Source organism: Phascolarctos cinereus, unplaced genomic scaffold, assembly GCF_003287225.1.
Source record: "Phascolarctos cinereus isolate Bilbo 61053 unplaced genomic scaffold, phaCin_HiC Scaffold_5;HRSCAF=322, whole genome shotgun sequence".
Lineage (NCBI taxonomy): Eukaryota > Metazoa > Chordata > Mammalia > Diprotodontia > Phascolarctidae > Phascolarctos > Phascolarctos cinereus.
The window spans coordinates 479,630,173-479,647,165 of NW_027555958.1; the positions used below are offsets into that span (position 1 = coordinate 479,630,173).

Sequence of the window (16,993 nt, forward strand, 5' to 3'; positions counted from 1 at the left end):
AAAGGGGTGGGCTGGGACAAGAGGGGGGAAGAGGGAAAGGAGGAAAAAGAAAAAGGAAGAAGGATGGTGACAAGGAGGATAGAGAGCAGGAAAGAAGAAAGAGGAAGGGGAGGTGAGGTGACGAAGAATGGGGGACAAGAGAGGAGAAAGGAAGAAGAGGAGAGGGAGGAGGAAGAGCAAAAGAGGAAAGGCAACAGTCCTTCATGAAGTGCCTGCTGTGTGCCAAGCACTTTTCAAATAGGGTCTCATTCGAAACTCACAACCATGTGGTAAGGGCAGGTGCTATTCTTGTCCTGTTTTACAGTTCAGGAAACTGAGGCAGACAGAACTCAAATGTGCCTGAAACCAAATTTCCACCCAAGTCTTCTTAACTGTGGGCTTGGCACCCTATCCTGGGCGCCACCTAGCGGCGGAGCATAATGGGGGGCGGAGCTTGAAGCCCCGCCTATAACCATCATGGCGGAGCAGTTTTGCCTTCCTGCCCTGTCTCTTCCGGCAGACCGTGACCCGGAAGGACTCCTGCTCGGGCGCCCGCCCGCCCTCTCTTCCTCCCTCCCTCCCTTCCGGCTGCGTCTGCAGGCAGTGGCGGCCTCTGCTCGGGCTCCAGGTACGGCTGGAGGCGGGGGTGTGTATGTGGGGGCGGGGGGGGGGGGTGAGCAGGTGGGGGAGGGGCGGGCGAGGCCTCGCGGAGGCTCTGGTTCCCTCCGCCCTGGACTAGGCTCCTCAGGCCAGGCCCACCCCTGGCTTAGCCTCAGTTTTCTCATCTGTCAAATGGGAGCATTGGCCCCTGCCCATTCCCACCCCTCACCTGCACCAGGCATGCAGTAGGTGCTTAATAAACGCAGCTGGAAACAGTGCCTGGGGGCGGACGGCGGGGGCTCGGCCGGCTCCCTGAGTGTGTGGGCCGGGTTGGGGGGCGCCCGGGGTGTGACCGGGGCGGGGGGGGGGGGGAGGAGGAGTTGGGGGAGGTCACGTGTGGGTGCACGTGTGGAGGAGGCAGGGCCGCTCCACCTCGGTCTCTGGGCATCCCATGGGATTCCCCACCTTACGGATAGGGAAACTGAGGCAGGACGCTTCCGGGAACGTTCGAGGGGCCGGGGGCTGCCCCCCAGGACCTGGGCAGGGGGAAGCAGCGGGCCTGGAAGACCTGAGTTCAAATCCAGCCTCAGCCATTCCCTCCCCCCCGGGGACCTTGGGCGAGGCCTCCGCCTCTGCCTGCCTCAGTTTCCTCCTCTGTAAAACGGGACCCTAAGGTTCTGTCCGCTTTGCACTCAGGCAGCCCGCTTTGAGGGTCAGGACCACTCTGAGCATTCTGTTCCTAGGCCTGTTATACAGATGGGGAAACCGAGGCAGGCAGCAGCCAGGTGTCCAGGCCCTGGGTCCTTCCGTGCCCTCGTGCAGTCCAGTCCGGGGGTTGAGGGGCCCAAGCGGGGGGAGGGGGGAGGGGGGTGCCGGCACAGGCTGGCGGAGGATGGACCATTCTGTGGGGAGGGTGGCTGTTGGGGCCGGGCGGGTCAGTGTGCGAGGCGGCAGAGGCCCTGGATGATCAGTGTGCCGGGCCTCAGACAGTGCCCAGGCTGTCAGTGAGTTGGAGGAAGGCTGAGGTTGGGAAGGGCATCCGAGCGCCATCCCTCTCCCCCTCGACCCAGCTGTGGGCCACGAGGACCGGGGCAGAGGCGGCTCCTTCCTTGAAGATCTGGGAGGACCCCGGAGGTGACGGGGTGGGGGGGATATACGGAAAGGAGCAGGTGGATGTGCCTTTGGGGCGGGCAGCCTGAGCCCCGAGGGCGCCATCCCTCCTTGTGCTTGCCAGTCATCTCCCCGGTAATTGGGGACCGTAGGACACCCAGTGATTCCAGGGAGGAGTGGAGACCTCCACGCAGGGCTTTTCCTTTAAGAGAAACAGTGTGCCCAGGTTATTGAACATCGACTCTTCTTTAAGAATGTGGGAGCCTTGAAGGAGGTGGCTAGTGGCCGTTCTGCCACGATGAAAACATACATAGGTTTATAGTCAGCTTTCTATTTCAGTTGGTAAAGCTTTTGCTGGAGAAAAATCGCCAAAACTGACTTTGTGGGGAGAAACAAGGCACTGAGGTGCCACTGGCATTGGCCGGCGGCAGGCTGTAGGTTGTTAAATGTGGAAATTAACAGGGATTCTGAGCAGCAGGGAAGCAGTGTGGAAGGCCCCGGGGCTTCTTCTCTGGCCTGCCGAAGCTTGCCCTTGGAGAAGCCGCTGTGGAGTTGGGGAAGTGGGAAGGTCGGGCCTGCTCTCTGCTCCTCCGGTCTGGCCACTGGGGCTGCCTTCAGCCTTGGCCTCCCCCACACGTTTGAGGTTCTGCCTGACCTCAGTTGGGCCTTTTTATTGGTACAGATTACTGAGTCTCATACTTGTCATCCGCCTCTTTGGGGGCAGCCTGACAAGATGGCGTCAGGGACTGTTGTGGGCTCTTCTCGGTCTCCCCCAGAGCTTAGCTCGGTGCCTGGCAGGTACTTGATGAAAAGCCCCAAGGGCCAGTGGCCTGCCTCGGGTCACCTAGCTGATGCGTTTGGGAGCCACGTAGAATGTTTTTTTCCATTGGACCACATTGCCTGTGTATTCCTGCTCCCCAAGCCAAGAGCACCTGGAGAAGAGTTCACCTTTCAGGCCTCTGGAGCTCTCTGTTGGGTGCCCTGGCTGTCCCTAGGCTGGTAGGACCAAGAGCCGGAAAACGTTTGGCTCAGGGTGAGGAAGTGCTGTGGCTTCCTAAGTAAAGACACGCCTGAGCTAGTCAGACTCTGCCTAACACGTTTTTATCTCCCATTTCATGAAGGCTGGACGGGGAGGAGTCATGTTAGAACAAACCGTGAGCGGAGAGGCGCCATTCTCCTTGAAGACCACCGTGCTGAGAGTGTTTGACCTCCCGCTGTCTTGGTACTATTCCCTGATCCAGGTAAAGAGAGAAATCTCCTGAAGCCACTGAACACTAAGTCTTCCCTCCTCATCACGTGTAGGGAATCTGCATTGGCAGGGTTTTTTGAGTTTCTGTTAAAATGTCTATTCAGCTGATTATAATTTCAACGTGCTTGTGTTTCCTTATAGTTTTCTTTGGTCACCTGGCCTTAAATGGACAGAGGCTTAGAAGAGCTTGGTTAGTTATCCTCGAAGCCCCCCTCCTAGAGGCTTCTTCTCCCCCTCCTCCTCCTCTCTCTCCCTCCTCCTCCACTCTCCCCCTCCTCCTCCTCCTCCTCCTCTCTCCCCTCCTCCTCCTCTCTCTCCCTCCTCCCTCCTCTCTCCCTTTCTCTCCTCCTCCCTCCCTCCCCTCCTCCCTCCCCCCTCCTCCTCTCTCCCTCCTCCCCTTCCTCTCTCCCTCCTCCCCTTCCTCTCTCCCTCCTCCTCTCTCTCTCCCCCTCCTCCCTCTCCCTCCTCCTCCTCCTCTCTCCCTTCTCCTCCTCCTCTCTCCCTCCTACTCCTCTCTCTTCCTCCTCCTCGCCCCCTTCCCTTCCTCCCCCTCTTCCCACTGTGGCTCTGCTGCTTCTCCAAGGATACCTTCAGGCTGCATGCAGTTTATCCCCATGTACTGATCTCTTTCCATTGGCTTCCCCATTGGCATGAAAGCTCCTAAGGGAAACAAGGGCCTGTTTTGGTTTGGTTTGGTATCCCAGGTGCTTAGCACTGTGCCCAGTACAGAGCAATCCTTGATTGTCGCAGAATGTCTTATACAAAGAAAAGTCTAGAATTGGGGCTGAGGGGGCTCTGGGACATCTTGCTGAATTATCTGAAGATCCAGGAGACACCCAGGAGTCTGTGTATGAGGGGCCACCATCGCCTCGTTTTCAGCCTTTGCTTGACGCCTTCCAGGGAGGCTGCTAGCTCCCAAGGTCCTTAGAGCTGACCTACTCACAAAAGACCTTTTTAGCTCCTGGTTGAGGACACAGTGAATCCCTTTGTTATGTAAGAGCTCTCCATGGGCTTGAAGACAAGAGCCAAGCTGCCCCAGTCCCTACGGCTGAGCCTCACGGGGCACATGGCCTCACAGACCCTCCTCTTGTCAGGCCCACGTCCCTCTCATCATGCTGTCGGTCAGCCCCTCTCCCTCTCTCAGTCTTGTCCAGAATAGTAGCAGCAGCAGTGAGGGAGACCTCAGTAGACATGTCTGCAGCCATGCCTTCCTCTTCCAGCTTTGTGTGGGGTAATGACAAGAGCCCTGTGTTGAGCATCAGAGCACTGGGGCTCAGTTTCCTTCAGCTTTGGGCAACGGCTATCATCATTTTGGATCGATTTTGAGCGAGTCAACCAGTGAGCATTTATCGCGTGTCCGTGGTGGGCCAGGCACTGTGGTGAACCCCGAACACACCAAGACAGATATGCAAGTGATGTTGGCCTGGAGGAGCCGACGTGCCTTGTTCGTAGAAGGGTCTGCCCATTTTGTTTGCTGAAAGGAAGGGAGAAAAGGACATTGACATGAGAGAAGCAACTTGAGACTATTCTGAGTCCTTGGGAGAAAACAGCTGCTCAGATGAGTGGAGGCGGGGCTGGCTGGGATCGAGAGGTGAAAGCAGTGGTTGTATGTGCAGTGTAACGTTAAAATGACCCGTGAGACGGCCAGTTGAAATGAGGATGGGCGGGAAAGGAAGAAGGCAGGCTCCTTGTGGGCCAGGGACCCCTCCAGAACTGCTGTTTGTAAGAGAGGAAAAACTGGAGTTGGATTTCAGGTGTCAGAAGGACCATCTGACCCCTTTGTCCTCAAGCTTGGCTGCACCCCATGCATCCCTTCCAGATCTGTTCTGTCAAATGAGGAGGCTGTCTTTGAAGACTGGTTTTTGAGTTAGTTTGACCTAGCTGTTGGATCATGAGGTCACATTTGAGAATGCCCTAGGATATCTGACCAGGTGGGGTTCCTTGTCTGAGTGTGAGCATGCAAATTCAACAAGATGTGGAAAAAGCCCTCTATACCTACTAGCATAGGTAGGAAGAGTTAGAGAAAGAGAAGACAGTTTAGGCTTAATAGTTTATTTTTCCCAAATTATATGTAAAAACAATTTTTTTTTAAGCAGTCAGGGTTAAGTGACTTGCCCAGGGTCACACAGCTAGTAAGTGTCAAGTGTGTGGTCTGAGACTGGATTTGAACTCAGGTCCTCATGACTCCAGGGCCAGTGCTGTATCTACTGTGCCATCTAGCTGCCCCTAAAAACAATTTTTAATATTCTTTTTTTTTTTTTAAGTTTTGAGTTCCAAATTCTATCCCTTTCTCCTCCTGTCCCCTCTCCCCTCCCAGAGATGGTAAGAAATCTGATATAGGTTGTCCATGTGTAGTCGTGTAAAACATTTCCACATCAGTCATTTTGTGTAAGAAAACTCAAAAAAGAAAAAAGAAAGTGAAAAACAGCATGCTTCAGTCTGTATTCAGACAATATCAGTTCTTTCTCTGGCATCAGATAGCATGCTTTATCATGAGCCCTTTGAGATTAGGATCTTTGTATTGCCAAGAAGAGCAAAGTCATTCACAACTGATCATTGTAAAGTATTACTGTTACTGTGTGCAGTGTTCTCCCAGTTCTGCTCTCTTCACTCTGCATCAGGTCATATAAGTGTTTCCAGGTTTTTATGAAACCATCCAGCTCATTTCTTACAGTACAATAATATTCCATTACATTCACATACCACAGTTTGTTCAGCCATTCCCCAATTGCTAGGCATCTCCTCAGTTTCCAGTTCTTTGCTATCACAAAAAGAGCTGCTGTAAGTGTATTTGTACAAACAGGTCCTTTTCCCTTTTTTTTTTCTTTTTAATCTCTTTCAGATACAGACCTAGCAGTGGTCTGGGTCAAAGGGTATGCACACCTTTATAGCCCTTTGGGCATAGTTCCAAATTGCTCTCCAGAATGGCTGGATCAGTTCACAACTCTACCAACAGTGCATTAATGTCCCAGTTTTCACACATCCCCTCCAACATCTACCATTTTCTTTTTCTGTCATATTAGCTAACTGGATAGGTATGAGGTAGTACCTGAGAATTGTTTTAATTTGCTGCTAAATTATTTTAAATGACAATAATTATATTTTTATCATATCATCTTAGGCTTGTCTTTAAGTATGATATTCATTTTTTTTAATTTTAAAAATTTTGCTTTTTGTAAATACTCTATTACTTTGTAATAAACTTGAATCGAAAATACATTTTTCTTAACTTTTACTGTTATATTAGTAAACAGATGAAAGCTTATTTTTTAAAATTTTCATTGCAAGAGGCAGCTAGGTGGCACAGTGGGTAGAGTGCTGGCCCTGGAGTCAGGAAGACCTGAGTTCAAATCTGGTCTCAGACCAGATGCTTGACACTTACTAGCTGTGTGACCCTGGGCAAGTCACTTAACCCCAATTGCCTCACAAAAAAAAATTCATTTTGTGTTTCTGTTGGGCTGGAACAACTACCATATTTTGCATATAATTAAAACTTCAAATAGTGCAGATTTAAATAATGTGAATCTTCATGGGATCTGCTGTGTTTGTTGACTGATTTTCCATGTGTAATATAGGTTCCTTGAGGACAGGAACTGTTTTTTTCTTCTCATCTTTACTTTTTTTATTCACTCATTTATTATTTATTTGTTTGTTTGTTTACTTATTTATTTCTTTATTCATCCATCCATCCATCCATCCATTCATTCATTCATCTATCTATCTGTCTGTCTGTCTATCTATCTATCTATGTCCTCCTAGTGCCTGAAGCATAGGAGGTGCTTACTAAAGCTTATTGACTGAGTGACATATTTTATTTGGATTTAAGTCTCTGGTGCTTTTCTTATGGAGAAGATGGTAGGTCTCGAAGTGGACAGATGCAGCTTAGGAGGAGGCTCTCGTGGAGACTTCCAGGGAGCAGTTCTTGGCCTTCTGGCCTGCAGGTGATGCAAAGCTGGGGGCTGTGGGGGGGAGGGGTAGAGGGGTGGGAGCTAACACACTACACACAGAGTCAGGGGTCAGAAAGCCCTTGGGAGCTTGGAACACCAGGAGGAATCTAGCAAGATTTCATAGACTACGGATATGTGTAAAATCTTACACTTTCAAAAGAATCAGTTTTACAAGGATGAGATGGAGGAGGTGTGGAGAGAGAGCAGTTTTCTGAAAATGAGTGGGGGTTTTAATGGACAAGTCAGTCATGAGAGGTGGGGGCCTTGCCCTTGTTGCAGGAGTTACTACAGCAATAAATATTTCCGAGAGTATTTCAAAGCGAGGAAGAAAGTTGTGGGAGGGAAAAAGAGTAAGTTACAGCCCTGCTTCTCTCTTTGATCAAGTTCAAGGCCAAGTTAAAGAAACCTGTATTGTTATTTATATAAAATAGAAAAGTTTTGTTTGGAGGGGTTTTTAGAGTTAATCATAGAAATATTAAGAAGACAAATAGCTATTCTCTTCTGAACCTTGAAGAGGAGGGAAAAGACCAGCCTCACAGTTACATGCAAACTCTTCAATGAAAAGAAAGTTACTGAATGAGAAACAGAATCACCTCCAGGTTGTTTTCAGGAAACCCGCTCAGCTCAGAAGGATTGAAAGGGATTCCAAAGGAAAGCAGCATCTACAATCTTCTAGTTGGCTGCCAAATCCTGGAAAGCAGGCACAGCCCTGATGATTTCCATCAGAGATAAACGATGTTACTCCAAACTGATAAAAAGTTCTGTTCAAAACGAGACTTTGTCTGTTTGCTTTCTTAAGCTCTTTGTGCAGGCCGTCTGCTGGTGGTCACTCTCAATACCTGACCAGCCCAGCTGCTCCGTAAGCACACAGCTCCCGGACAGTACTTGGTGCTTCTTCCCACAGTCATCCTTATTGGCCAGATGCCACGGTCAGCAGCACACTGAGAAGATGCCAAGATTCACCGCCCATCAGTGAGAGGCTCTTGGCTTTCATATCAGGGAGAAGTAGCTTGGGAGCGCCAGAAGTGCTCCGCAGTTTCCCCAAGGTAATCCAGCCTGGTTTTTGCTGCCTCTGTACGGCTGCGTTCTTCTGCAGGGTCTGTTCGAGTTAGATGGGCCGATGGGCAGGGTCAGCAGCCATTCTGTCCGGGTGTGTGTCACACTGAAGAGCTGGTCTTCTGCATCCGCTTGGTTTTTTCTCAGTGATTGTCAAGCTGAACATTTTGAGGGCTCGTGGACCTCACTGAGGAGGCCCTCATGTTTAGGACTTGATGCAGTCAGTATAGTCCCATGGCAATGAATTTTCTTAAACCTTTTAAAAATTTTTTCAGTTAGCAAAAACCTACTTGTCTTCTCCATCCTCCCATCCCCCAGCCCCCACCAGTTGAGAGTGAAAGAAAACCAAAACTCCTGTTACGTATAGTTGAGCAAAGTACTTTCCCCATTAGCCGAGTCCGCCCCACTACGTCTCCTCGTTCTGCATGATTGGCTCTTCCCCTCTCTCCAAGGAGGCGGCAGCATCATTATTCCTCTGGACTCAAGGTAGGCCACCTGTTCTTTGGAGCTGTTTGTCTACGCCATGTTGTCATCATTGTATAAATTGTTCCCTTGGTCCTGTTCACTTAGCTTGGCCTCGGTTCATACGGATCTTCCCCTTCATCCTTTCTGGCAGCATGATAGTGTTCTGTCACATTCATATACCATGACTTGTTCAGGCACGATGGGCACCCTCTCATATTCCAATTCTTTGCCACCTCAAAAAAAGCTGTAGAGATTTTTGTACATCTTTAGTTAGAATTTGTTTTTCTTGTGCCTCATCCTTCCCTTAATTTACCCTTCTTCTAATTCCCCCTTCTCTCTTTCTCCTGCTATTTCCCTGTTGAGTGAAAGGTACTCCTGTACCCAGCTCTGTGTGTTCTTTCCTCCTTTGACCAGTTCAGATGAGAGTGGGGTTCAGGTATCAGCTGCTCCCCGCACCCTCCTCCTTGTCTGTATAGATTTCTACTTGTGCATCCTCATTATGTGAGATAATTTTCCCTAAAGGGGTGACCTGTGACTGTCCGCCTCTTACACCCTTTGCCATGTATCCCTCTTCCCCTCTCTTTCCAGTCAGGCCTTGTCTGATTAGACTCCTCTTTCTATGACCGTGATGAAGACAGGGCTCTGTCAGAATGTAAGCCGTTTCTCCCTTCTATGTTCACTCATCTTTTCTGTTTTCCATTTCTCTTGACTTCCATGTTCAAACTTCAGAGTTCCTCTGTAGTTCTTTTTGGGCTTTTCACCAGGAATGCTGGGAAGTCCTCTCTTTCATTAAAGGTCTGTTTTCCCCCTGTAACATTGTAAGCCGTATCCTTTGCCTTTCTTACCAATTCTTCACTCCTTGATAGTGAAGGTGGCTGCCAAATCCTATGTGATCATGGCTGTCACTGCTTAGTACTTGAATTCTCTCTCTCTGGCTGCTTGTTGTATTTTTTCCTTGACCTGGAAGCTCTGGATTTTGGTTGTGATGTTCCTGGGAATTTTCATTTGGGGGTTTCTTTCAGCAGGTTATGGATAGATTCTTTTTCCACTTCACCCTCTGGTTCTAAGAGATGTGGACAATTTTCTTTGAAGATTTCTTGAAATAGGATATCCAGGCTCTTTTTTAGGTCATGGTGTTCAGATAGTCTAGTTATTTTTTTGATGGATAATTTTTTTAATAATAAGCTTTTATTGATATTTCTGTTTTTTACATCACTGTAGTTCTCCCAAGTATCTCTGGCTCTCTCTGTCCCAAGGAACCATTCCAGATGACAAATAATATTTTTTAGGAAGGAAAAAATAATCAGCACAACTGGTATATTGAAAAAATCAGAAACTGTGTGGTGTGTAATAGGCACGGTCCTCCCGCCTCCACAGAGATGTCTTCTCATAGCTCTCCACTCAAGCCCTGCTGGATTGTTATCATTTTGTTATTTACTTTGATTTTTTGGTTTGTGGTTCTTTTTTCCAGCTCCATTGTTTTCTTGGCCCTGCTGAGGTCTGGTGATTCTGTTTCCCAGCCCAGTTGTTCTCACTGTAAGATACCTCACATTTTTTTCTGTCTTCTCAGCCTTTTGATGGTTTTTTTCACATTTTCTTATTGTCTGATGGAGTCCTTCATTGGCTTCTCTGGGGTCCTCTCGGAGTTTTGGGGAGTTTGTTGCTTGGACTCAGTTTTGTGCCTCTTGAGCCACGCTCTTAATTCCCTTCCAAGCTCTTTCTTCTGTAGTTCTTGTTTTGCTTTCTAACATTTTGGCATTCTTTTTTAAATTCTTGCTTCGCTTCTTCCAGGAATTCTAGTTGAATCTGTGCCCAGTTTGTGTTTTTCTCTGAGGCTTTGCTTGTAGGCACTTCAGAGTCCTTCTCTTCTGGGTTTGTTTCTTGATTGCCCTTGTCACCAGAATAGCTTTGTGGAGGGTTCTTTTGTCGTTTACTCGTTCTTCCAGCCTTCTTCCTGACCTCAGACTTGATGTGAGGGCCCAGCTCTGTGCGTCTCTGCAGGGAAGGTCTGGCTGCCCCTGTTGTTCTGGCTTTCAGAGCTCCTAGAGTGGTCTGATTTGGGACAAAGTCTTACTGCTGCCCCCTTGTCTGAGTGCTGCAAGTCGCTTAGATACTGCTGGCCTCAGCCCCTATCAGCTAGCAGGAGTGGCTCTCCTTTGCTCAGGGATCCTGGCTCTGCTTCTTCTGCTGTCAGCTTTCAGTGGGCCTTGAGGCTCCATTCCTGGGCCCCTGGGTCCAGGTCCCCTCCTCAGCCTGCCCTGGGTCACCGGGGCTGCAGCCGCTCATGCCAGGTATTCTCCTCGTGGTGCTCTGCTGAGTCTGGGGCCTCTTCCTGTGCCGGAGTGCTCAGCCCATAGCTTGGCCTGGCCAGACCCTGGAGCCCAGAGCCCACAGAGCTCCCCATCGGTCTCCCTTTGCCAGGTGGGGCTGCAAAAACAACTCCCTGGGACTTTTCCTGGGTTTTCCCATCCCAGGGTTCAGTCTGCTGTGTTTTCTGTTGGTTTGGTGAAGTTTGAGGGGGAGCTGGGCTGTGTAGGGCAGTCGACAGAACACTGAGCGTGGAGTCAGGATGACCTGAGTTCAAATCCACCCTACCAGGGTGACTCTGGACAGGTCATTGAGCCTCTGCCTGCCTCAGTTTCTTCCTCTATCAGATGATGATCTCTAAATCTATCATTCAGTGACACCCAGAAGGGAGCATCTAGATTACTTCACCTGTGTAATGTGGCCCCGTTCCATTTGGACTTGGTGCTGTACATGGGGGGTGGAGCAGAGGCCTTGGGGAGCCCTCCCTCCACGTGAGCAGAGGGTCACAGAGTGACCTCCTTCTGCTGGTGCGCCTGCTTGTCCCATAGCTACGAGGCCCCTCTACTGAGAGGGAAGAACTTTAGTGACAAAAGATTTAAAATAGTCCATTTGTTATTTTTTTGAATGGGCTGGTGCTTTCTTTGTTTTTTTCTTTCTTTTCTTCTTCCCTTCTTTTTGTTCTTTCTTCTAGTCCTTTCATCCCTCCTTTCTCTTTCTTCTCTTTCTCCCTTCATTTCTTCCTCCCTCTTTCCTTCCCACTTCACCTCCCTCGATCTCTCTCTCCCTTCTTTCCTCCTTCCCTCTCTTTCATTTGTTCATTCACTTGATTGGATCTCCCTGAGTCGTCTGGGTTAGAGGTATGGGGGCTATTCAGGGCCCAGTCCCCCTCTGGAGCAGGGCCTGGGGCCTGGTGCACAGGACCCACAGACAGCTTAGCACGCTGCTGCTCAGAGTGCCCCAGAGATCCCCTGCTTTGGCCTTGCACTAACTGGCGTCACAGGCAGGAGTGTCTTGCTGAAGATATGGACATTGTGGGGAATTTCGAGTCCTCTGTCACCCTCTCAGTCCTCACTTGGTTCACTTTCAGATCAAATTTTCTCCCGGGGTTAAGAAGCTGTTTGCAGTGACCGCGGTGAGTGCAGTATCTGTCCTTTTTCTGGCCCATCACTTTAAAAGAAGACGCGGAAAGAACAAAAGGAAAGGGTTTCCATGGGAACCCGGGCATCTTGCCCTGGAATGTGCTAAAACAGCAGCGTCTGAAAAAGGTACGTGGGCAGTGAGGCCAGAAATGAGCCTAGATGGTAAATCCCCACAGACATGGGTCGTCTCTGGTGGGGGTCTGGGCCTGCACTTTGGGGAATTCCCAGTGCAGAAGCTGCCCCTCCCCTCCCTGCCAGGAGACGGGACAGCTTGCCAGGCATGTGGGCTCTCCTCGGGTGGCTCAGGAAGCCGAGAGGTCCCAGACAGCCAGGATGGCCCGAGGCAAGGCTGGACTCCCAGGCTGGGCCTTCCTGTGCCTGAGCTTGCTGTGTCTCTGGCTGTTTTTTCACATGGTCATTAAGCTGGGCATTATCTTCCTTGTCTAGTCACATATCGTCCTCTTTATACACGTAGCAAATTCTGTCGTTTTCCAGAAAATCCCATTACTGATGATTTGGGCATCTGAAAAAATTTAATATATTTCATTTCCCCCAATTACATGTTAAAACAATATGTAACTTTTTGTTTAAAGTTTTGAGTTCCAAATTCTATCCCTCCCCCACCCCAGGGTAACAAGCAATCCATGCAGTCATGTAAAACATTTCCATATTGGTCATCTTGTACACGAACACGCAGGTGAAAGGAAAAGAATCAAAGAAAAGTGAAGAGCAGCCTGCTTCAGTCTGTCTTCAGCCGATAGCTGTTCTGCCTCCAGAGGCAGATGGCGCACGGCAGGGGACTTTTGTCTTTTGCTAGATTCTTCGTTCCCACTTACTTCTGGAGGCTCCGCCATCCTTGCAGACCCTGCTCAGGCTCCTTTGCCCCACGTTTCAGACTCCTGGCCGCGTCTTGTGGGGGCTCCCCCTGCTGCAGGCCCATTGGTGCACTTCCCTTGGCAGGGGTTGTCCTTTGCCTTCGTGTATGGTCCCAGCGCTTGGCCTGGGGCCTGGCCCCTAGAAACTGCTTCATTAATGTAGCTGCCAGAGGGATATCCCCAAAGGGGACAGACGTCTGACCCAGACATTCCCTCTTCACTCACACCGGCCCTCCTGCTGAGCCTCCCCGTCCATTCCCATCCTCCCCGCCGGGCAGCAGGATCTGTGCCAGCCCACTGCCTGGAATGCCCTCCCTCCTCAGCCCACCATCTCCACGTTGGAGCCCTGACCTCACATGACTCTGGTGTGTGTTCTTAGGTTCCAGCTGTTCTAGCAGCCGACAGAACCTGACCCTGTCTCTGAGTTCGGCTAAAGACAAAGGGTCTCAGTCTGGCGTCTACACCAACGGAGGCCTTTTCAGCAAATACTCCGGTTCAGTCCAGAGCTTAGCCTCGGTGAGTAGAGCCACATGCTTTTGCCGCTTGGGTTTGGGCTCAGAGGGACCTTTTGGTTACTTCCTTTTAGGGACGCACCTTCTTTCTGTGGAGGAACACAGAAGTATTGCAGCGTTGGAGGAGAAGTGGGTGGGAGAGGGGCCCCGAGGCTTTGATTAATCCCTACTAGTCTGTGAATGGATGCACTTCCTCAAAGGGAAATGGTCAGGAGGGGCTCATTTGGGCCTTTTCTTTCTCGCTAAGAGCCTAGGGTTCTGGGTCCCCAAAAACTGTGGTGGAAAAATGAAAATAACAGGAAACAGTCCAGGCTATATGCTTTATTAGCAAAACAGGCACAGGAAATGATTAGTCCAAAGCCCCTGAATACAGAGTGAGACAGAGTTTTATGAGTTGAAAAGAATTAATCAAATAAGACCAATTAATTAAAAGAAAACAATTAACTGGGATACAGAAGTAGGTAATCTGATTCTAATTGGAGGAAAGAGTAGGGACTTTGCAAGTTGGGAGGGGGACAGTAAGCAGGTAAAATACCCTGAAATCAGGAAAGGAGGTATCCCTAACGTTAACCCCCACGTGTCAGTGAACAGTCCTGAAATTCAGCAGGAATGAAATGGATACTACCTTAAGGAAACTCTGCATGTGGGTACATCAGGCAGCGCATGAGGGTAGCCTTGGAAGGTGGGGCTGTGCTAGTGCGTCCTCAGGGCCTGGCCCTTCATGGCACTGCTGTGGTTTCTCCCTTGCTCCCTGGGTCTGCAGGAGGGAACGGGAGGCAGCCAAGGGGGCCGCTGCCCGAATCACGGGCTTGGCCCTTTCTTGGCCAGCCACCTTCCTTTGGCAAGAAGAGCAGGATTGAAAAACCAGAGCTCAGCTCATTCATGCAGGTCCTCAGATGAGCACTGTTAGCATGCGGTCATTAGGCACTGGGGGTTGATTCTGATGCCGGATTTCTCTGGTCTCATGTCCTCTTCTCCCCCGTATTTTGTTCCCTTCACCTACCCCCAACATAAATAAAAACGACAAAGTCCTGAGGTTACTCGGTGGGCATGGTCAGGTTGGCTTTGGTCTAACCACAGTCTGTGGCAGAGAAGATGATTTTCCCCAGATCCCGCAAAGAGCAACTGAGGCCCGACTCTTCCTCAGGTGCTTGGCCTGCCTGGGGACTGGACTCCCTTGAGATGTGTTGAAAGGGCAGAGCCCAGTGTCTGACACACAGCAGGCACTCCTAAATGCTTATTCCCTGCTCATCTGATGGCTCTATAAGACTTCTTCATCGATAGGGAAGGATGCAGGCTCGCCCCAAGAGTGTGTAGTGACCCTGGCTGGCCCGGTGGGGTGCGTCGTGTGAAGAGGCAGAGAATGTGGGTGATCTAGGGCTGCAGAGGGGTGAAGGGAGGTGGCAGGGCTCAGGATAAAGAAAAGCAGGTGTAAGAGGACAGGAGTCCAGAGTCCTGGAGGATGTCCCTGGGGGTGGCTGAGCTAGAGGAAAACTGGACATGTGGCAGGAGAGAGACTGGCCGGTCACTGGGAACAGAGGCCCTGGGTCAGGAGCTGACCAGCTGGTGCTAGAAGAGGGCCATGGAGATCTGGGCCCAGTCCGTTGGTGGGCCGGATGAAAGCAGGGTGGAGATGGTGGCCACGGCCATGGCTGTGGTGTCTTCTGGCGGCATCTGGCATGCCAGGGCAGGTTGACCCAGCCCAGAGCCGGCTGCCACAAGACTTGGTGGGGACCAGATCTGAAGCCTTGGAAGAGCACGGCGGAGGGGAAAGGAGTGGCTTTGCTCGTCTTGGCCTGAGGCAGGCCCAGTGGGCTGGAGCCTGGGGGACTCTGGGGTGAAGGTCAAAGGAACAAACCTAGGAACCTAACCCTGCCCTTGTTTCTTTATCCAGTTACTGTCTGTGCCCACACACGATCTGTTTTCCTAGGCCTGGTCTGTCCCCGCATAGCTCCTAACAACAAATCTCAAAGCCTATCTCCATTGCCCCCTGGCGCAGTCCAGTGGGGCCAGCGTAGTTGCTGGTTGGTTTTTGTGAAGGTTTTGGCTTCTGTCTGTCAGGAGGGGCCCTGGGCCCTGTGATCAAGTGCATTCTGCCCGTCTTCTGCGGCCAGTGGAGTTGGCTGCAGATTCCCGGTGGGATGCAAGAGTTGGTCTAGAAATTCCCTGTGAGGGCCAATGCTTCCTGCCACCAGGAGGACTTGAAAAGCCTCTTTGTTTTCCCTGCAGGTCCAGAGCGCCAATTCTTGTCATAGCTGTGCTTGTGGCAACTCCAATTCCTGGGACAAAACGGATGAGGAGGACTTAAAACTTGTCAATATTCCTGTGACCACTCCCGAAAACCTATACTTGATGGGTAAGAATTGTACCCCCTAGACTTGGTGGATTGGAAAGATTGGAATCTAATTTAATATTTGTTGTAATCAGCAAACATGTAAACCACATAGACTCTCATTTTCTCATTTTTTAAATTTTAGACTTAGATACTAAAACTTAAATACACAATAAAGAGAAAGAAACGTATTATAAGCTTAAATATTGAAACTGAAGTACAAAATAGGAAAAGAAAAAAAAAGCATGTCATGTGCATGGCAGAATGTAAGAGAGGATTCAAAATATATAGCGATAAATTTCCATTTCGAGAAGCCTATCCAAAAAATACTATGTGATGTATTGAGAGCGGTCCATCTTTCCTTCTCTTCCTTGTAAGTTTTCTTTTGTTCTCTGCTGTGCACCTTTTACTTTGTTTTTTCCCCCCCTTTCCCACCCCCAGAAGGCTACAATTAAGCATGGACATATTTTTGTAAAGATACAGATATATACATACATGGATACATATATAGATGTATACATACATATGGAATCACATACTTTCCCTAAAAAATTCCACTGCTGATCTTTGTTTTATATTTGTGCGTACCTATTTTTCCTAGCCCTCATGACTCCTCCACTTTACTTCTACTACCTTGCCCTCCTGTTACTTAACATCCCCCCCCATCCTTCCCTATCCTCCTATTCCCATGAATCTGAACACCTTTTTGTACACGCCTTTGACCTGTTACCTCCTCGTCCCCTCTAGAGATCCCTCTGTTATCCTCTCCCCCTCCCTATCCCCTTAGCATTTCATATTTTTAGAATTTAGAAGGCTTTCGTAATCTTCTAGGTATGTATGTATTATTCTGTCTTAAACCCATTGCCAACAAAAGTAGGGTTCCACAACTACCAGCCCTCCTCCCCCATCGAATTCCTCTGGGTCCATTCTTCTTCTTGCACCCCATTTGTATAAAATAATCACTCTTTTTACTTTTTTCCTAGATGGTTTTACTTTTTAAAGTCACATCATACTCAGGTCTACCCAGTCTTTTTTAAACTATGCAATTACTAATAACAATCTTAGACATACATTTTACATAGGTAAAAGATAAACAGTCTGTCCTTATTGAGTCTCTTGTAATTAGCCTTTATTATGTACCTTATGTTTCTCTTGCTTCTTGTATGCCAAATCTCCTGTTAAGTTCAGGTTTGTTTGTTGGTTGTTTTTTTTTAAACAAAGTCCTGAAAGTCTGACAATTCATTAAATGTCCTTTTTTTTTTCATTCAGGATTATGCTTAGCTTTGCTGGGTATGATATTTTTGGCCAGAACCCCATTTCTTTTGCTCTTCGATATATAGTGTTCCAAGACCTGTGGTCTTTTAGTGTCACCGATGCTAGGTCTTGTGTGATTCTAATTGTGGCACCTCCATTTATTTAAGT

At 49.2% G+C, this 16,993-nt stretch overlaps 1 protein-coding gene across 6 annotated transcripts in view; it reads left to right on the forward strand.

The window, feature by feature from the left end:
- Positions 1–509: 509 nt before the first annotated feature.
- MIGA1 (mitoguardin 1) overlaps positions 510–16,993 on the forward strand; it is a 59,842-nt gene continuing 43,358 nt past the window's right edge. For 3 of the 6 annotated variants that reach the window (XR_002320974.2, XR_002320976.2, XR_002320975.2), the window contains exons 1-5: positions 510–607; positions 2,811–2,930; positions 11,801–11,978; positions 13,107–13,243; positions 15,469–15,595. Coding sequence is in view for 2 of the 6 variants with exons in the window: in XM_020968531.2 (XP_020824190.1) it covers positions 2,829–2,930; positions 11,801–11,978; positions 13,107–13,243; positions 15,469–15,595 (544 nt within the window). In the remaining 4 variants the exon portion in view is untranslated. The remainder of the gene's footprint in view (positions 608–2,810; positions 2,931–11,800; positions 11,979–13,106; positions 13,244–15,468; positions 15,596–16,993) is intronic. The other 3 variants (XR_002320973.2, XM_020968531.2, XM_078156726.1) reach the window with 1 other exon arrangement.